This window comes from Bombus vancouverensis, chromosome 1, assembly GCF_051014615.1.
Source record: "Bombus vancouverensis nearcticus chromosome 1, iyBomVanc1_principal, whole genome shotgun sequence".
In the NCBI taxonomy this organism is placed as follows: Eukaryota; Metazoa; Arthropoda; class Insecta; order Hymenoptera; family Apidae; genus Bombus; species Bombus vancouverensis.
In genome coordinates, this window is record NC_134911.1 from 12,072,648 (window position 1) to 12,094,040 (window position 21,393).

A 21,393-nucleotide genomic window follows, 5' to 3' on the forward strand; every position below is an offset into this window, starting at 1 on the left:
ATCCTCTTGCTAATTATCGTTGTCTCGCGCGGAAGAAAAAAGAAAGAAAAACGAAAGGAAAGTGGCACGACAAAGCGGACAGATCGATAAATCAAGGGGGGAGAGAGAGAGAGAGCATCTTCTTGGCGGACTATCCGGCTCGGGACGGGAAACAAAAGGAATCGACAGGTTTTTCCCTTTCGCCACACCTAAAACATCGTCCACCACGAAATAACCCATTTCGTTCGGCCGGCGACTGATTGTTTAACCCCTTTTCCGGTACGTTTTACATCGATTTTCCTCGGTTTCGCCCTCCCGACCTTTTTTCCTTGTTCGCTTCTCTTCTCTCGCTCCCGGAGGCGTTTCATTAGCCGCGACGAGAACATTTGTTTTTGTCGATGTTTCGCGGTAGCTTGTCGCTTTTTATTTTTCTTCCTCCACTTCCTTTCTGTCTTTCTCGCTCCTCTCGCTATCCACCACACCATGCACATTCTCTCTCACCGATTTTCGCTCCTCTTTTCACGCGTACCTATCCCCACCGAGAGGAAAAAAAACGGTAACGAGTCGTATTTCGACCACTTACTCGATTAATCGACCGGCTGTTATGAAAGCGCAGGTAAACTTTGTTTTTACTTTAATCTCCTCTATAATTTCTGTTACTCGTGCAGAAATATCGCGGTTATTGCGCAACCGTGGGTCGATCACCAATTTCTTATAGCAATTGGATTTTTACACGTATGTACATATATGGAATATGTGGCAAATAGTGACGCGAGTTACAGTAGCAAGAACGATTCATCGATTCGTGTGTACAGTGATGCACGTTTGACACGTACTTTTCGATTCTCTACGGTGTTATATAATCTCGCTATAGGCGATTCGGCATAGCACATCGTGCGGCGTTTTACGTTTCTTATTTCAAAGTGGAAAACTACGAGTTTAATTTCTTTACTCGAGTAATATTCGCTCACCTTTCCGATCCTGTGAAACAACCTGACGATTTCTTCATGTATCCACGTGTCATTGCAGGCATCCTCACTATAAACATCGTTGCGTCAGTTTTTCGAGAGAAAAGACCGCGCACTCGCGTCAATCACACGTCTGTCCCTCGTAAAGTAACACAATCCGATTATCACAAGGTACGAAACTACAGGCAAGAGAGATGCTGCTGGCGTAGTCACGACAGCCTGCGATTTCTCTATGCGAAATCTCTTTTATTATCCTGGTTTCGCAGCATTTTCACCGTCGTTCCTTCGTTCGTTTTTCTAGTCTCTGCGTCTCGTCGAAAAGAGCTACGATCGCATTATGGACGATAGAAAATGGTTACTGGCCGTCGAGATGGATCCTTACGCCGGCATTTTATGACATCCTTCGGGCGAAACGGCCATGCGTGGCCGGCGAGATCCTCGCCACCTTTTCCGCGTTTAAGGCTGTGTTACAATGCCATTTTTCGCTCGCTCCAAAAATAAAACCAACCATACTTTTCCGCCTCTTTCCCACGCGTCTCATTTTTTCCTTACCGTTACGCATCGGAATTTCCATGATGCGTCACGTACTCGGAGACTTTTTCACACTCTACTATATCAAAGCACACTCTACTATCTTAAAGCGTGCGTTATTGTATACAAATTCTTTCGTTTGTACGTTCGTCGTATTCGACGAATCTCTTCCTCGTACAAACCGTGTGCCAAAAATTACTTTCAAAATCAACCGAAATTATCCGAATTCCATCGTTCACATCGTGCGGGGTTCCTCGATGTCCGACTAGCATGCCACTTTTTCACTTATCCGTTCCTCGTCTGTGTACCAGTGTCAGCCTCTCGATCGTCCAACTCCGTCATAGCGAAGAACTCGCGAACAACGTGATTCATCGACGATCCGACGAGATAACCGCACGAAGGAAGCAGCATCCTTGTTCTCGCGTTCTCCAACGCCCCCCACGGAATAAAAAAAGGGGCGCCGCAGCGGGAACGCCTTGGCGAATCGCTCGATCGTTTCGACGTGAACGTCGACACTGTTTCACGGTCGGCGCGACTCTCACCGTGTCGATCGCGATCGTGGAAAAAAGCCAAGGTGGATCGGGAATGAAAAGTTTTACAGCAAGAACGCGGCTCGTCGACTGATAAATCCGCATTTAGTGTAGCGGCCTCACGTACACGCCGGGCTCTTGCCGGCTCCACCAAAGGCATGATTGGTCTGCGTGTCGGTGCCCCCGCCGCCCCCTCCTCCGCCCCCCAGGGGCGGACAACCGAGGCAGAGCGCCGTCGCCGTCCTCCGACAACGACGGGGGCGCCACCGCGCGGCACCGACGCCGACGCCCGCCACCGATCGATAGTCACCGACCGTCGACGACGATGACGACGACGACGACGACAACGACGACGACGACGACGAAGACGACGAAGACGACGATGAGGAGGACTACGATGAGGACGACGACGACGATGACGACGAGAACGACGACGATGAGAACGACGACGACGAGGATGACGACGCCGCCGACCACCACCACTACGCCACGGAACCGCTATACTACTATTGCACTCCGGTTAGTCGGCCCCGCTACTTGTTTGCAGTAATATGCGTGTACTTTCGGCACCGCTCCTGACTTTTCGATCGAATCTTGATCAAATCTCACTACATGTTAGTCGTTCGTTAGTTACGATTATACAGCGTGGGCGTTAACATATCGGCTATCTCGTTATTCAGTTTTCTAGGACGATCGAGGTAAAATATATATAAATTTCATAAACCGAGGAATATTCAAGAACGTGAACGATTTAGGTAACATTGTCAAAAAACAGTGTGTAAATACGTTATAATATTTTGCAGAAGTTAAATGTTTTGGTGTAATGTATTTCGGGCTATTGCGGCACCCAAAGCAAAATATATAAAATTCGCATGGCAGTCAACGTTTTGGCTCCGCTGCTTGTTTTGAAGTCTTCACCACCGCGTATACTTTGTTTCGGTCCTATTCCGAATTTTTCAAACTAATTCTTGCTTGAGTCTCATTGCACTTCTCAGTTATACCCTATAGCCTAACTTATAGCCTATTAGTAGTCTAATCTCACACTGTATACGTGTTCTGACGAGTGTTCTGATGACTGGAACATCCGCAGATCGAAATATATACGACGATAAGAAGTTACATATTTGAACGTTTTGACGAATGAAATATTCGTGGACATTGAGCGTTCCTAGTTCCTAGTAATTAGGATAGCTGTTATTTCGTGATACGAGGAGCATGATATTCTATGATCATGATAAGTTTATATGGTATGTGTCTTCTCTTCGATGGAAAAATAATCATCGGATTATCTCATAGAGGGTTGTTTGCCTAATGATACATAGCTAAATATTGAAATACTTAAAACTGAACTCGGAGTGTATTTTATTTGCTTACTTCCTTAAGAAAATAACACTTTGTACTATAATTTCTCGTTACGCAGCAAAGTAACGAGGAAAGAGTCTCCAAGAGACGTTCATATTTATTCGAACTATCAATACCCTATCGATCCGGCTTTCAAACATTACATCTGTTATAGGAAACGAAGACTTGGTGGTGACGGCACGTATTCTATAAATATAAACAAGTCGCACAGCTTTCCATCTATATTTGCACCTTTACGACCACGCCTTCGATACTCATCGTTATCAATTTGCCGTGTTTTGCTCACGATTTCACGAAAGTGTCCGTAAAACGTCTCTAGACGTTGCAGGGCTTGTCCATTCGCGAAACGAGCGAGCGAGCGGCGCCTTAAAATACGGTCGCAGGACCGTCATTAGGAACACCTTTTAAGTGCGCCTCGGGCGAGCACTGTTGCCGCGATAAGGGTGGAGGCGCTTCCTTCTCGTACTCCCGTCAGCGTACGCATCGTGCGTAATGTGAACCGGATGAAGGGGTGGGAGGCCAGGAAGAGAGTGAACGAGAGTGAAAAAAAGAAACGAGAAAAGAAAAAAAGAAAAAAAAGGGAAAAGAACACGGAGGAGGTAGAGCGTGCGAGAGACTAGGAGGGAAAAAAGGGAGCTTCGGTGAGAAGGAGGCGAGTATAAACGTAAAAGGGGAGCGACCGAGAAAGACTTTTAAAAAGAGAGGCAGAGAGGTAGACAGAGAAAGAAGAAACAGATGTAGAGCAGCGAGGTCGTAACGAAGGGAAAGAGACGAATTACGTGAAAGAACGGATAAGGGAATAGGGTTCGGAAAGAGAGAGAGAAAGAGGAAAAACGGAGGGAGAGACTACTGATAGATAAGAAAAGTCATCACGGTCAGTGCGCGCGCCGCGCCACACCGTCATTCATTGATTGCATCGTGGCGTGCGGTCTGCCGTGGAGAACGTACGTTTCACGTCGCTAATGTGCACCGGATGAAAGGAGAAAGGGAGAAGAAACGGACGAATATAGAAGCGAGGGGAAGCAGAGAAAACTACCGGGAGTAGGAAGGCACACTTTGCCGGCAACGTATATTCGGCTTTCTCTTTCTCTTTTTCCATGTGCCCGGCAGGTTCTTCTCTCTTTATCTCGCTCATTTTCTCCGCCGTTCGCTAGCGGTGAAACCAGACTCGGTTAAACGGTTCGCGCGAAGAATTCATCGTGGCACGAAAACCGACAGCGGCTACTCCACAGAAATTGCGCCCTTTTGCAACCAAATTCGAGATTAGCCAAAGAAGGATACGATACTCGTTCACTGATAAATTTTTCCATCGTACGTTTCTACCTTTCCTGTTTTGTATATTAAAATTTTTAATTACTTTGCCTCGCTATCGGAATATCGAAATGTTATCGAGAAATTTGTACAACTGTACAGCGTATGCAATAAATATCAATTTCAATTTCCATTTGAATTTTAATTACGCCTAGATACACAACCGACATTTTTCGTGTAAAAAAAAAACAGAGGACGAAAAAATGAATGTACGAGCGGGGAAGTAAAAGGGAAAGAACTCGAGATAAGTCATCACGGTCACCAGCTCAGCCACGTCACGGCACGCAGTCAGTCATTCATTGATTGTATCATAGAATAGTGAGCGTACGCTGCGCAGTGCCGTAATACGACGTACACGTAAACTCGCGTGGCGTTGCGAGCGGAACAGAGAAAAGAGGAAGGAAGAAAAAAAAAAAGAAAAAACGAGAGGACGGAATACCTCGCGAGTACTCTGCCGAGCAAATATTGCGAATGATTTCTCGGAGCACTCGATCCCACGTACCAATGATTAATCAGCGAGGAGCAGTAATATTTTGTTTGAAACTGCAACGAGATAGTTATCATTACGCGCCCGTTCCCACTGGGTCGCTGTGTCTTTAATTATTTTCTCCGTTCCATATATCGAATACGGGAGATGATGCGGTAACAGATATTACAAAAAAAAAAAAAAATCTATGAAGGAAAGAAATTCTACGTCCTTACGAATAGAAGAAAATAAAGTAAGGAATAGAATAATCCGAAGGACGAGCGTTTCGTATCGTACGATTAAAACCCAACGAACAATTTTTCTCGTTGAAAAGTAAGTCCCTAATCTAATCTCGTGCGTCTCAACAGTGTATCTAACCACTCTTGAAATATAAAAATCTGAACTACGTTCTTCCTCTACGCACAGGGATAAAGATAAATTCGTGTAGAGCCACTGTGGGAAAACGCATGCATATTAGTCGAAACAATTAGTAGATTACTGCCATGATCCAATTTCATTGCACCGATCAAGCGAACACGAGCAAAGGGAGTTACATATATATTCTTATAAAAATTGATTTTTATCATGAAAAAAGAAAGAAATGTAGGAATACGATTAACGAGTATAAAAAATCCATGTTTTGATACGATAGAAATATAATTGTTTTAAACGGTATATCACAAAAGTTGAGAGAGACTGGAGTTTTGTTTAGAACATTTAACAGTACGCGCTAACAATAAGAGATAACGATTGGATCGAGGCGGTTGGTTCAACCCGTTTACCAATCAGATGTAGACAGGAGAAACGAGAGAGGAGACGATAGAGGAGGAGAGAAGTAGGTCTAATTAAGAGACGTAAGTTTATTAAACTCCGGGCTTAAAATAGCGGGCGACACACTGCCCAGGAATGTAAGGACAGTCCGGTTTTATTGTCGGTCGAGCTCCAAGATTAATTCGCGTGGACTTTTCTAGTCCGCTCGTCAGAAAACGTTTCGTGAACCGAGAATCGACTTCGGTTCGACCGATACCGACACCGTGGAAACACGATCGTCCTCGTGAAATAAAATTCATACAGGTAACGATGATTTGGAAGGCCTGCGGGGTTGCGCTCGAGGCCCACAGCCCCGAATCGAAATTAGAACGGTGGATCGATCGATCGCGCGAAATTTTCTGGCCGACAGAGAGCGACAGAGAAGCCGGTATTGCTGGAACGCGAGAAAGGGATGATAAAAGAAAAAACGAAAGAAGAGGGAGAGAGGCGTGTAAGGTCGATCGATTAGCAGTCGTGTCTGAATTTAGGTTAACCGAAGGACCACGAGAAACGATGTCGGTAAGGAGAGCAAGCGAGAAACGGTAACGATGATAAAAACGGCTTTCGGCTGGGACATTGGATGGATGGATATTCGCGCGAAGCTCTTCTATTATTCAGAAAGGCGCGCTAGTTCCGCGAGTAGATGATATTTCGGTGAACCGGGTCAGATATCGTGGAAAGGTCACAGAGAAATTTTAATAAATTATTGCCTCGTATAACGAAGACGTTGCACGTAATTACTCTTTCTTAATGAATGTTCAATCTCGCGTCATTCACGACCTTATCCTTCCGCTGGATGATTTACCGGAGATTCCATTCGTCTTAGAAATTCCCACTCGAGCGTAGAAAATCTCGTAGTTATCGAACGCGTTCCGATTTTCCAGAAAACGTTAAAGACGCGGGAGACAAGCGGAGATAGAGAAAGAGAGGTATCAACGCAGAAACACGGACCACGAGGGTCAGGATTAAATATAACCGTGGCTCGAGCTATTTATAAAGATTAACTTGTTGGCGAGATAACGAAGGAGGAGATGGAGACAACGGCGTTAAATTGTCGCAACAATTGCGCGGGAACCGGCACATTCCAGGGACGAAATTTCTCGTGCCGCTTCGAGCTTTGACCTCGATCCCATCGTCCGGGCTCTCTTTCGTCACTTGCCACCCGCCGCTTAAATCGTCAGGGGGGAAAAGCTTTAAAAATACGTGAAATGACGTTCGACTCGTACGGCGCCGATCGATTTTCTCTCTCTCTGCCTGTGCGGCACACGAGAGCCCGACGCGCCCGACAGTGACGTAATTACTTCCCGGTGACGAAATACGCTCGCCACCGGTGTATTTTATTCGCGACTCTTTGACCGATCGTGTTTTCCACGTTCGTCATCGTTCCAAAATACCGGAACGTTCTCTCGCACGATCTACCAACACCAGCATAGAGACCCGTACCATTAAAACTTTAACGCGACGATAATTCCGTTGTCGTAGCGTGTATGTGCTGCCGCGCACGTCACCAGAGTAACGCGAGACACGAATTTTCCTCGACTACGTCGTTGGTCGCCGTTAGGTACGCCAGCGTCTGGAATTTTATTTACACTTTACGCACCCACGTGTGGAATGCATATATGTGCGACACACAAACGACACGTGCCTAAAAAAGAGGCGAAGAATGCCAGGCTCGTCCATTGAGAAGCTAGTTTCCACATTTACACGCGCTGCCTAATCGGCCGACCGGCTCCGAAGGGAGAAAAAGGAAACGAAGACAAAAGCCGGCTCGTGTGCGTCGTCGCGTCCCTATTTTCGTATTCAAGAAGGAACGAGAGGAGAACAGTGAGGGAACCGAGGGTGACAAGGAGGAAGGTGTTACGACATCCTTCTTCGTTATCTATTCCCTTCTTCCCTGCCTGCCCATGTAAAGGTACCTGATAACGCACCAGCTGTACACGCTCCTATACTTTAAGGTTGTGACCGTACTTTTACGTTACATTCACGTTACATTCACGTTGCATTTACGTTACCATTCTCCACCATTTAGATTTGATTAATGGGACACCTCGTCTAGTCGTTCTTTGAATAAACCCGGTGTTATCAATACGCGTTATCGTCGCGATTCCAGCTACCACCCGAGCTCTCCGGTTTGTCCCTTAACCGGCTAACCTGGCTAGCCGATTTTGTTTCTTCAGCACGCTCGTTCGATAGCGAAATCGGATGTACGAGTCGCCTACGTGAGCATAAGGTTCACCGACAATCCTCGAAAGTCACGTATACGGTAATAATTACGCGATCACGTATCGGTAACTAGATATACCATCGAAGAAGACGAAACTGTAAAATGCAACCAAGGTGTGGCTGCAAGTAAGTAGTATACTAAGGGTGCAACAAGACGGACTACAGAGAAGGCAAAGGAAAGAATAAAATTCAATGATGGAGAATTGGAAATTATCGTGCGAAGTTTAAACGATTTTAAAGAAACGAATTGGCTAGTTTACAGGTAGAAACGGAGAAGTAACGGCGAAAGAGAGCGAGGAAATTAGAAACAATACGGAAAGGAAATTCTGATGCTACGAAAGTAAGTACTTTCGTAGATACGCGTGGCTCGACGATTTCAGCGAGATAAAGGTTGGACGTGTACCTTTGATCCCTTTGAAGGACGACTGAATGGACGAAAGGTGGGGTGACGCTTTAGTCTCGCAGTGGTTGTCCCAGTGCCCTTGTATGCGGTAGAAAAATTAGCTAGATTGTTTTTTCCTCTTTCGCCCTCTGTTTTTTTTTTCTTTCCTCTTCTGTTCCCCCGTGCAATGGCCGAAAGCGAGCGAAGGGCTGTTGGTTTCCATCGAACGTTGGGCCAAGGCCGGGGTTGCCGGAGGACGAGGAGAGACGGAAGAGGACGTAGCGACCAGAGGAGGGTTGCGTTTACATCGAGCTTTTCCGTTTCCGAGGTATCCATCGATCCCTCAGCGAACGAGTTTTGTAACCCAATCAAAACTTTCCCTAGCGTCGTAATAAAGTCCCTCTCGAAGGGTTATCTCGATATTGCCCGATCAGGTAAGACGTTTCGCGTTCCTACTATCTTCCTGGCTATCCCACGGAACCGCCCTCTGAAAACTTTTTTCTCGAACCGTGGATTACCGAAAAAAAACCTTAAACAGTCTCTTAAGTGGCTCGACAGCGTGCGACATTCTCGCCATCAAAATACGAGAAAACATGGCGATACAAGGTAGGAGAAGGAGGCGATCCAGCGATCAGGGCTATCGCGACGCGAGGAAAAACACGCTCGTTTGCCATCTATGTACCGCGAGTCAGCCACCGGTGAGAAGACTCACTCCGCTTTTAAGGCAGAATCTTCCGGTCGTTACCGATAGCTCGGAACAATGCCATCACAACGACGTTGGGAAGCTTCTTCTCTGAGAACGAGACGGATGAAAAAGAACCTAGCACCATCGCGGTCGTTATCGATGATGTCGCGTCCTTCCCGGAGGTCGGTCCACGTGATGGAACGCGGAAGCGTCCGCACAAAGACCAGAAAGGCTGACGACGTTTCTCGTTGTCATCACTTCGCGAGAGTCCTCTTTTCTACCGCCCGTTGCGTGCCTACAATTTACACGGTTTCTTGCGGACGAACGTAACGCAACAACGGTTTCCCGTGACGTGCCGCAAAAACCGCGACGGAACGAAGGGCCGCGACCGATCGCTTCCGGGGGAAATCGAATTCGAGCGCGCGCGTGCCCAACCTCGTGTAATCCATTCCGATCGATAAATCCAAGCTAGGGGTGACTTTTTCTGCGCGTGTTCTCCTCTTTTTTCCCTGTACACGGTCTCGCGATCGATTCGTGGAAGCGTGGGCTCGTTTATCAAATTCGTCGGCGGATCTCGTCGCGGCAAAGCGTTTTTAATTAACCACCAGCGTGAAATCGCGGGGGTAAGCGGCGAGAGGCGAGAGGAGAGGGCGGAAGAGTAACGCGAGAGAGTAACCAGGAAACGGAAAAGAGGAGAGGAAAGAAGGGAAAAATTCGACTCGTTACCGGGTGCAATAACACCCGGCAGAAAAGAAGCCGATGGAGCAAAGGAAATCGATACGAAAAAAGAGAGAGAAAGGCCGAAGATGAAAGTAAAGAAAGAAAGAGGGGGAAAGGGAAGACAGAGAGACGCAGGCTCGCGCTCGTTTCTCCTTACTCGTTAGTCACGGCCCCGTCTTTATGAATGGGTTCGCTCGTGGCTTACGAGGAATCGTACTATCTCTACTACCACTACTTTCTCTCTCTCTTTCTCTCTCTCGCTGTCTTTTCCCTTTCTCTAAACGGGGTGTCAGCCAACGTCCTTCTCCGGGGGTTACTGCAAACCCTTACATACAGAGCCAGCGACAATAGAAGGCGGCCACGAATCGATCGTATAGCTCGCAACCGCCACCGCGTCCGGCGTCGTCGTCGTCGTCGTCGTCGTCGTCGTCACTGCTGCCGTCTATTTGCACTAACGCATTTGGTCTTTTACCATCACCTTAATCGTTACGAAAAGAAAACGTCATTACGACTAAGAAAAATCATGCTCGTCGAACGAAGCTAACCTTGAACGATAGTCTACTCGCAGTAATTAAACTCGATCAAACTGACGATTAAACGTCTGCTTGTCCGAAGATATATTACCCTCAGAATCGATCGCGACGTAACAAAGATTCTATGATATTTTCAGAAATATCGTGAAAGTGTAAAGGCATGAATTAGGACGAGAGAAAGAAAATACGTTGAGGAATCGTCGCGGCACGAAGATTCCTATAGCCTCTTGTACGATCCTACGGCCATTTTTTCACGGAATCGTCGAGCCGGAATATCGCAGTCCGGGCGTGTTTCCCTCTCGACAGGGCGCGGCTGATTCTCGATCGTGCTTCCTCCGCGACGGCAGGATGTAAAGGAAACGAAGACGCCTCGGTGAGAGGGGCTGAGGGGCTGTCGAGGGGAAGAGATGGCGTGGGTGGAGGCAGTGGCCTGTGGAGGAAGGCAGAAGGGGGTGCTTTTATCATTCGTATCGCGGGCCTATTTTGGAGCCCGAAGCCTTTTGCCTCTTAGGAGGTCTACTCTCGGTTCTCTAGAACGTGATAGAGGCGAGAAAGAGACAGGAAGGCTTAGTGTAGCCACGTATGGGGATGTAAAAGACAGAGAGAAAGAAATTGAGGGAGGTGGCGGGGAACGGGCAACGGAGAAGAAGGAGCCTCCACTGCTTGCCGGCGGAGACGAGGGAGGTCTGGATGGTATTCGAGGAATGTCATGTAATAATCGGGCCGCCATTCGAGCGTCCGTTCTGACGACAGGGGGCGCCACCGCTCGGCTCGGTTTCACTCGTCTTGCTCGTCGCATCCGCCGGAACAGGGGGTGAATTTGCACAGCCTTAGAATAGGCGGATCACGAACATTTTCAGATTAGATCGTCCTGTCAAAAAATTCTTCGATAATAGTAAATTACACCTAGGTACTTGGATGTACTCGACGCTTCCTAATTTATGATATTAGTAATTTCGATCAATGTATTATACGGGGTGTTTCGATATTCGTTGGACAGAATTCATCGATAATAATTAGAATCACGTAGTTTGGACGTGCTCGATATTTCCTAGTTAACCAAACTACCAATACGCTTTGAGGGATGTTTCAACGTTTTATGTTAGACATTATAATAATAGAGAAGGGAAGCTACACGTGTAGTTTTAAGTAAGCGGTTTACGCGTAGTGGTAAGGGGCCTTAAAAACGTGTATATTACCGTATTTATCCTAAACGTGTATTTATCCTAATCAAGCAACCTTATCGTTCGGTAAAGTGTCTGAAGGTATCCTTAAACAACGTGCAAGTCAAATACGATCCGTTTCAACGAATTATCTGCCAACAATCCATAACTGCAGATAAACGGAGGGTAAACGTCGACGATTAAACGAGGCAACCGATATGGTGCAAGAGTAAATACGGTTACGATCGCTAACGAGATACAGTATCTTCTCGGATAAAAAGGACAAAAATTTATGCCCCTCCGTGACCTTTGACTACCCCTCTCGACCGAGAAAAAGGGAAGCCTATCCTGTGCACGGTCGAGACACACGGGCAGGTCGCCGCCACCGGAGGAGACACATATCGTTGGTTGCATCCGGTCTCGAGATTCGATTCACGCGAGTCGAGAATGTGCTCTCGTAGCCTCGAATGTGAATTTAATAAAGAGAATAAATCATTTTAATGTAACGCGGCGGCACGACGCTACGGAACGAAGGGGTGACGAGGCTAAGGGGGTAGAGAAATTCAACGTTAGAGCGGGGAAAAGATAGAGCGAAAGAGAGAAAGAGACAGAATCAGGGAGAAAAAAACCGGTATTTTTGCGTCGAGCACGGAGGGGTGCATTTCGTTGCGATTATAAAAGCTGGGCAACCCCCGGTGTGTCTAGACGACGTGGCCTCCTATCAAAAACAGACCACCGAACTGAAAAGGCTGAAAGGGCAAGGAACTCTTCACAATGCCAAGAAATTAAAGTTTCTCTGTATATCCACCTATATTCGTCCTATGGCTCTCCCCTTCCTTCTTTTTTTTTATCCGTTTCCTATCCTCTTCGTCCGATGTCTACGTCGTACCGGTACAGGGAGAAAAGAAAAAAGAAAGGAAAAAGAAAAGAGAGAAAGAGATCACTTTGCCGATAAACGCAAACACAGAATGGGGAGCAACGTACGCGCCAGTTAAATAGACTGCTCTCTTTCTTCGCGGCAAATGTTTCGCAAGGATTCGCTGAACTCTTGTACCTGTTGGAGTTCGATCGATCTCGTTGCGTCTATGGTTATGATCGGTCATCCTGTATATACCTTCTACGAGAAGCTTTAGACAAGCTGTAAATCGTTTGGAAACGTTGCATTCATTTCTACGAGTTTAATCCTCGATTAGTATCGGATGGTAAGTTACCTATACGAGTTTAGGTTAAGTCGATTAATTTCAGTCTACTTTATTTAATTCCTGTTTTATGTTTTACGTGATAGAGGTCAATAGTATCTACATATAAGTACCGTATGTAACGTACCATAATGCAGAATAGAAGAAAATGAAAATCGAATACTCCGAAATTAATTAACCTAACTCGATTCAGACATAAATTATTTATGCAGTCACTTATGATCTAAAGATACCGGTTAAAAGTGAAAAAAAAATTTCAATGAGATCGCAAAGTACACTTTCCATCAATTCGACCGTTACACGTTACTTATGTACTAAAATTCAAAGGTGTTTCGTAGTTAGTAAATAATCTCGAAGCAACTCGTAAACGCGATGATGTATCATAGCAGGAATGAAAAGAGGGATTCATTGATACCCGAGAAACGTCCGACTCGCTAGCTGTCACAGCCAGTCACCGAATCATTTGCATAATCGCGACTGATTACTATCGCTCGTCGTGGTTCCCGTACGTAGTCATCGCCATATGTCAGACTTTGAAAAATTCGGCGAACGTGTTTCGTTCGATCGTGTCGGAACGATGCACGTCGAACGCCGGGAACCATTGTTATCGACGCTCGGAAATAAGTCAAGGCACCGACGAAAGACAAGATAGACCTGACATGCTATGCTTTTTCATGTCCTACGATTTGGGGGGTTAGGTGACTCCCTTACCCTTTTCGTGCAACATGCGACATTATCGATTCAATATAGAATAAAAGAAGAACGCTAGTAGTGGTAACAATTAAAACTAAATTTTCCTATGAAATTACGGATACGTATATAATTCTATGATATAGATCATTGGATGTAAATATGATTTCGACGAATTCCATTATAATTAATAGTCTATTCGAACACCTTTTTTTTATTGAACCGCAGATAAATAATAAAATGAAAATGATGAAAATAAATGAATCGAATAATAACAACTTGAAATGATCGTTACATTTTACTGCGTTTCGTGCTACTGTTAAATATGTTTAGTTAAGAAAAAAACCATCCATAGAAAGGAGAAAATATTGATATGATCAATATATAAGATAAAGTTCTAAACGTTACTCTGAGTTACAATCTCTGTGAGATCAGAGCGTATGTTCAATATTAATACATTTAAACCAGAAGATACTATATAGAAACAAGGTAGAAATTTGTCTGATACAGGTAACCTACCACAGCCAGCTGTTATCAATTGCGGGACAGATCTTCCTTTAAGAATGTAACAAATGAAAATCTTTTCCTAACTATTGATTTTATCGTCTTCGACGTTTGAGTTGAACATAATTACTATGTTCGCCGTAGTAAATTGTAGAGGGCGTAAGAAATACTGATTTTTTTCGAGGTCGGTATTTCAGAGCATGAGATGCGGAATCCCATAAGATGTCATGTCTATTCTTTTCTTCGTCGATGGTCAAAGTTAATCCGACGTCATTCAGGGAAAACAGTTTTCGAGGAAACGTGAATCGGACAAAATTGACTAAAACGAGGTGGGCGACACGCGAAAGTCATACAAAAATTCTACGTGCGCTAAGTTGATGATCGAACGAACGCTCAAGTCGGAAGTATGAATCAGGAAGCGGTGTGTCACGTGCTAATGTTGCACGTCACCAAATAGGATACACGAGTCATGAATCGCAAAGGATTACTCACGTAAAAAAACTTGTGCGAGGTTAAATCGATAAACACTTACTATAACGATTTCTCAGGATCCTAGATGAATCGTTAAATGATCCCCGAATATGAATCATTATATGAATGAAATAAGACGAATTATTTAATTAGGTTCGTGACTAACACCGCGAGATCGAGGAGAAAAAACCGAACAAATTTCATGAATCGTTCAAATTGATAGAATAGTTCATTGATAGGAATTCGTGTGACAGTCTCATGATCGATGCGATCTCGAATCGGGTCGTTGCCTCGAGGATCGAAGGGCACAGCCTTAAATATTTTTCTATCTAGTCGCGCTTGGAAATATAAGCGAGCCAAGCTGATAAACGACCTCTGGAATGTTTGATAAAGTCGATTAGAACCAACTACGAGTTAGTCAGCAGCAACAGTTGGTGAGAATGGTTGTATGCATGGGAACGAGGAGGAAAAAGAAAGAAAGGTGGATGCCCTATATGTATACGTAGAGCGCCGACATTATCGGCCCAGAGGGTCCAGCAGACTCCGATAAGGATTTACGCATCGTACGCTTCGTAACGTATCTAAAATCCACGCACGACGTGTATCGTCGATAAATCGATTATTGATCGAGCCTGCAAAACGCTATAAATTTCGATTATATATTTCGATCATGTGCTTACAATTAGAAGTTTGAAAATCCCACACGAAAAGTTCTATTGAAAGTTAATAATGTGGTTCGGTTTTGTATGCGACAGATGGCACTAGTAAATACATGGAAGTCGAAAGATCAGTAACCCCGATAGGCGAATAACCGCGCATTAACTCTGTTTACTTGAACCCTCCAGGATACTTTTATTCCATTCAATTTAATCGGTTTTCAAAAAAACCGTTAGATGAATACGAAAGAAATTACACGTATCGATATCATAGGCATAAAACTACAAAACTGTGACGTTATAAAAAATTTTAATTTATTTTTAACCCATATCGATGTACCTAAATAAACATATTTTTTTATTACAGACATTAACGATGTAAAGAATCGCATCATTTCGGGCATTCTTATATCTATTCATAAAGTACAATCAAAATAAACCCTGTTAGGAATTGGTAGGACAATGTGTGTACTCATTAACTGTCGTAGCATGTCGTCAGTTGAGAGTAACGATCGCAATATATAAAAATTGGAGAAACGGTGAAAAATGTATGATGTTTCGAGCGGATCGTGAAAGGAGCGAAAATGAATAGGAACAATACATGAGGACGCAAAGCGACCGCGTGCCCTTTTTCTGTTTTCTTCTTTTTTCAGCCTGCGGTCGAGGTAAACACAGCGCGGCACGTTTCGTGGCGCCCCCTAACCGATAAAACGCCATCGAGGCACTCTCATGACTTGGTCGCGCATGTGAGAATCACGGCGTGACATACGGGTTACAGTCGTAACTGAAACGTGACACCCGTTCAAAGGTGTCTGAATCGTGTTGTTATGCGTGGTAATGAAGTTTTCAAGCCCGGTCAACCCGAAAATTATGCAAGATAAAATGTACTTAGACGGGCATGGATTTACGACCACGCCACCGCCATGCACGCCAGACACTGGCATGCTTCGATGGTGGGGCCACCGTGCCGAATACTCGACCCTTTCCGCGAACATTTACGATCATCAAAAATGTATTTCCGTGTCAGTACTCACCTTCGTCAGAATCGTCCAGGTTCTCTTTCTGGATGTAGGATATATCTGAAACCCACAAACACCACGGGTTAGCTGAAAATCCCTCGTATTTTTGGGCAGCTTCGTTCGATCCACAGGCACTCACTCACCCGCCATCTTGTAACAAACTGCAACGCGTCCCCGTGGCCACGCGCTTAACTATTCCAAATCGAGAGATCGTTTCTTGACATTCTTCGTGGACATATCGATATTGCCAATTTTAATTCTGATTTCAACGGTTCTTTCAATTTGAAAAATTGCTATAACATCTTATTTAAAAGCAGTTACTTCGAAGTGTTGAATGAAGAATCAAATCGATGGCAAATCTTCGGCGTTCGGCGATATTGCCAAGTAATTAACTTGATATTTATTACAATCTACAAATTTTAAGTAGGATATTCATATATGTAAAGACATGTGTATATACAGCGTGATATGTAAACTTTTATTTCCAAAATTTTTAATTTCTTTTATGATATTAACCGAAAATTGCACAATTATATTGATTATTATATGAATAATTATTGCAAAGCAATGATTGCAGTTAATAAATAAAAAATATATAAAAGAGACATGTCACTTATATATATTTAATATACAAATGACAGTGAATTATCTTAAACAATAGGGAAGATGATAAATAAAAATCGGCAGAACTTATAGAAAACTTTTGCAAAGTTATACATATGATAACATTTTATATCTTCACAAGAATATAATATAAGCTTATGCAATATATATAATATGTTCTTTCCATATATGCTACAAGATAATATTTTACATTTTTTTAAAATCAATCTTACATTACAGCGCAAATTCAGTTACTTGCTTGTCAGTTTTGACAAGTAATAGATGATGCAGACTTTCATAATATAACACAAGAGAACTTTATGTTCATAGACAAAATAGTGTCTACATATTTGTGAACCAGTCACAAACATTAAATTGGAAATGTACAACATTGGTAGCAATTCAGATGTAAATTGCAAATTTCATCTCTTTTTCTAATGTGTATAGAGTAAAAAAAATATTTAAATTTTTATCTCGCTATTTTACTGTAAACATCTAATTAGACGTAAGATGTTCTTAGGTAAAACCTAGGGAAAGTAATTTGCACAGCCGGTAGATATAAAATGATATTCTTCTGTAACTTGAATTTGTAATATGATAATTTGTATGTTATATCTACATATATGAATGTAACATTCAGAATGACATATCTTAGAGGAGCGATATATTTAAATACAATTTTTCTTTCTGTGATTGATTTGTAGTCCTTCTCTTGATTTAAAATACTGTATTGTAAGAAAAGAAATGTATAAAACATTATAACTATATTTAATATATGATACACATGACATGCAGTTGTGGTTACCTCGCGGCAGTTCCTGAGAATCATACAATATGAGAAAGATAGTGGAAGAGTATTAAAAAATGCCGGTACGCTCATGTGATGTCATGTGTTATCGGTGACTACTTCTTCAATTGTAGCTCTGCACATTGGACACTCTATCAGTTGATTCGAACACGTTTGGCAGAATCCTCTGAAATAGTATTCGTTTTTACGTTTCATGTTAATATCATGAAAAAAGGATTAAGATACGTGAAAAAATTATATAGGACACCTGTGATTGCAAGGTAGCAATCTTACTGAAGCTCTTTGGTCAAAACACAATGTACATGAATCCTCTCTAACACTAAGTTTCCTCAATTGATCTAGATATATGTGTCTAGGAAGCACAACCTTATCTTCAGGCTTCAAAGTAGCGTGGTCGTTAAATTTCTGATATTCGCGATCAGTAGGAGGATATTTAAAGGGCACATTCCCAAAATTAAAAAGACATTGTTGGAACGACATAAAACTGGCTGCTGCAAAAAATCCTGACCTAAAATATTTAGAATGATCATTAATAAGAATGTTTTATTCAGATGAGAGAGAGAGAGAATACATACCGTACTGTTTTGAAAACTTGAACAGACGGTCTTAGTCGCACACCATTTATAGAAAATATTATTTCTAATTTGTTCAAGTCCAATAAACAACCTAAAATGTCACCAGCTTTCCAACAAGGTCTATCAGGATATCTTTCACAGTCTGCGTTATACCAAATTAATCGGCGACAACCATCGTAAGACACAGAATATTCGTCATCACCTATACCATAGCCTTCCTACAATAATAAAATAAAATAAAATAAAATAAAATATGCAAAAATAATCTATACATCGTAATCGTCCATGTTACGATAAGGATGTAAAAACTTGCGTGATTTAAAAACGTGCTATCTTTTGTAGCCCATCCAATTTGCATTACACCTGTAGTTATAACAAGTGTTTCATAGTACCAGATTCCTGAGTCTACTTGAAATGTACATCTCACACTTTCAAATGAATATGCATCACACCGAGCCTAAAAATACAATAAAAAGAATAACAGGAAGCCTTACGATATGTAAATATTACCCAATATATTATATTTCCAAAACTTACTTCCAAACCGTTAGGCGATATTTTCAGGTACTCGCTTACATCCTTTGTGTTTAACATTACGTTGATACCAGTTGTATCCACTGAATCGTGAGAATACTTTCTACCTTCCATAACAACTAGAATAATGAAAATATATGGAAATATATAAAAATATATAAAAAATAGAATAATGAAAATTCCATTGCTATTCATGTGTATCACGTATGCTTTAATATTTTATATTACACACTTTAATACTTACGTAAATTGTCCAAACACCATCGCGCACAAAAACCTACTTGACGACGTATATAATGAGTTTCTGTTGCCCATTTTTCCAATTCTAGCAATGGATTTGGCTTTTCTGCCATTAAACGTTTCTTTATAGTTATTTTATTCTCACCTAGTGAAGTAAAAACATTACGATTTATTAAATGTAAGTTAATAAAAATATCGCTATTTGTACACATTACTGGAATTAATACTCACTAGTTTGGGCAAATTTTTCCAAGGCTATTAATGCATATAACACTACATAAGGATCAATATCTTCTTTCTAAAATAACATACAAATCATGAATGAAATTTTTCAAACAAATTATATGCATATAATTAATTATACTTACAATGTTTGAAATAAGATAATCCAAAGTTTCATCAGATAATATAGCAATGCTACTTGGGCCAGCTAACTTTTCTGCTATACAACCCAATACCACGCAGATGTTACGTTGTTGAGTTGCACTAGTCTGTACATTTCCAAATTTTTGAGATAATTGAAACATGTGTGACAACCGTAGAACCAATTCCTAAAAAGTTAGAAGACCTATAGCACAGGTTATACATCACATATAGCACATTATACATCAACAAGTAACATATAAAAGTAAAATTATACCTTTGATGGTAATGGACAATCATCCAATAGAAGTGTGATAACTGAAGGACCTAATGGATTATGCATAGGAATAACGTTAACCATTGAACTTACAACTTGTATCCACCCATCTTCTTTATCAGCAATAGCATGTAATTTTGACATTGCAGGTGGTGGCTCTTGTTCACTGAATATGCATAAAAATAAATTAATTATTAATTAATAAATCTAATAACAGCCTTATACTTACATATAAGCTATAATACTCATTAGAGTATAATTACATAAGGTAACTTACTTTATAGTATGTAACACTTACTTATCAACAAGGAAACCAATTACTCCAAGAGTTTCAAGTACCAATTTATCAATGTTAGCTGAAGTTGGAAATTTAAAAGTTGTAGTGCTCATATCACCAGATGCAACTGTGCCAACACTTGATTCTGGTAATATGGTATTTTCAGTCTCCGCATGATTTTGTCTATTATATGTTTCAAGTTCTTCTGGTGTATCTTTACAGAGGCAATTACCCATTCCCACACGTTTATAATGATACTTTTAAAGATATTCTATCACATGTATTTTCTAAGTAATATTTACACAATCAAGTGACCTGTGTACTATTAACTGCTGTATCCAATGTAACTAAAAGTAATTCTTTTCTAAAATAACAATATTTATAACATATGTTTACAGATGTGTAAACATTAAATTTTTTTACAAATACAAAGCTTTGTCATGATACATACTAAAAATATATCACATGAATCACGTTCCTTCATTACAATTAACTAAAATTTTTGTTTACTTTCTTGTAGTTTTTTCTTGTCATTTTTTTAAATATACAGATAAATGCAGTTCCAATCAAGATATGTAACAAGCAAAAATCAGTCTACAATTATAGTTATATATTTGCTAAAATAATCTGCCTATAAATAAAAAAATATTAACGATTATTTTCCAAATAATTTATCGAGTTATATGTGTAAATATTACATACGTGCTTGAGGGCTGTCATTTGGTTATGTTGTTATCGGAATAGAAAGAAGTTATACAATTCTTCAGCAATTTTCCTTGATTATCCGTTTATAAAATAATTTATAAAATCGCATTCATCTTGCTTCTTTTCCAATAAAATATAGATTTATACGTAATTGCACTCTAAATCGTGTCCGTTAGGTTATGTCCTCAATAATCTTCAAAACAGTATTCTCAGCATAACAGGATACGCATACTACACTATACTTTACGTGAGGTGATCAATTCTAAATCACATATGAGATAAGACTTCTACGTCAGTATATCTTTTTAACGCTTACTTAATTAAGTTTACGTACGATAAAACATTTATCTATATGTTAATTATTTTCTTATAATGAAAAAATATATGAACATGGAAATTCTTATATAATACAATTTTATACAACACAAAATTTTGGATGTAACATATACAACATTAACTAAATAATATATACATTTTATAAATATATAATATTCCAGAATTAATGTTAACAACAACTTATATATAGATTTTTCATATATAACGACATGCCTTTTATGCTCTAATAACGAAATCAAATTTAATAATTATACTCTTATTCACATAACCGAGTCATATTATTTCATAAAATAAAATTTTTAAATAGAAAGTCGTTATCTTTTAAAGACACTCCTTATTTCACAAAGTCATATAAACAACAAATATAAATACAAATACAAATATAAACAATGAATATATAAAAGTTATGGCATGTATTGTTTTATGTTTACATATAATACAGTTGTGTGAAGTTCGTTATATTTGTAAATATC

General features: G+C 41.3%; 2 protein-coding genes and 1 long non-coding RNA gene across 5 annotated transcripts in view; 1 reads left to right on the forward strand and 2 right to left on the reverse strand.

Moving 5' to 3' along the window:
* LOC117153597 (serine/threonine-protein phosphatase 4 regulatory subunit 1) overlaps nucleotides 1-16,367 on the reverse strand; it is a 145,768-nt gene extending 129,401 nt beyond the window's left edge. The window contains exons 1-2 of the mRNA XM_076619446.1: nucleotides 16,346-16,367; nucleotides 16,218-16,262 (exon numbers count right to left, since the gene is read on the reverse strand). Of these exons, the coding sequence (XP_076475561.1) occupies nucleotides 16,218-16,262; nucleotides 16,346-16,352 (52 nt within the window). The 5' untranslated portion in view covers nucleotides 16,353-16,367. The remainder of the gene's footprint in view (nucleotides 1-16,217; nucleotides 16,263-16,345) is intronic.
* Nucleotides 2,259-4,812, forward strand: LOC143302864 (uncharacterized). The gene is made up of 2 exons (XR_013058691.1): nucleotides 2,259-2,527; nucleotides 3,525-4,812. It is a non-coding gene; the product is annotated as an uncharacterized LOC143302864 (long non-coding RNA).
* Nucleotides 16,368-16,956: 589 nt separating the features above from the next.
* Nucleotides 16,957-20,929, reverse strand: LOC117153601 (RING finger and SPRY domain-containing protein 1). Of its 3 annotated transcripts, XR_004463639.2 has the most exons (13): nucleotides 20,582-20,929; nucleotides 20,331-20,510; nucleotides 19,901-20,226; nucleotides 19,603-19,768; nucleotides 19,331-19,513; nucleotides 19,194-19,260; nucleotides 18,967-19,107; nucleotides 18,726-18,841; nucleotides 18,502-18,645; nucleotides 18,189-18,406; nucleotides 17,861-18,121; nucleotides 17,611-17,779; nucleotides 16,957-17,530 (listed from the first exon to the last, which is right to left on the reverse strand). XR_004463639.2 is itself a non-coding variant. In XM_033327796.2 (12 exons), exons 3-12 carry the CDS (start codon nucleotides 20,113-20,115, stop codon nucleotides 17,692-17,694), a joined length of 1,599 nt encoding a protein of 532 aa, XP_033183687.1. In that variant the 5' UTR covers nucleotides 20,116-20,226; nucleotides 20,331-20,510; nucleotides 20,582-20,929; the 3' UTR covers nucleotides 16,957-17,691. The 3 variants fall into 3 exon arrangements, 2 of the variants coding, with proteins under 2 accessions (XP_033183687.1, XP_076475590.1); XM_033327796.2 differs by having other exon boundaries at nucleotides 16,957-17,779; XM_076619475.1 differs by having other exon boundaries at nucleotides 16,957-17,779; nucleotides 19,901-20,243.
* Nucleotides 20,930-21,393: the final 464 nt, after the last annotated feature.

Bases quoted from the DNA above. Each gene is read 5' to 3' on its own strand.
- LOC117153601 (XM_033327796.2), bottom strand. From the start codon at position 20,115: ATGGGTAATTGCCTCTGTAAAGATACACCAGAAGAACTTGAAACATAT. The intron at 18,842-18,966 runs GTAAGTATTAAA...TCATTATTCTAG, and splicing joins ATGGTGTTTGGACAATTTAC to TTGTTATGGAAGGTAGAAAG. The intron at 18,122-18,188 runs GTATGTATTCTC...TAAATATTTTAG, and splicing joins CAAGTTTTCAAAACAGTACG to GTCAGGATTTTTTGCAGCAG.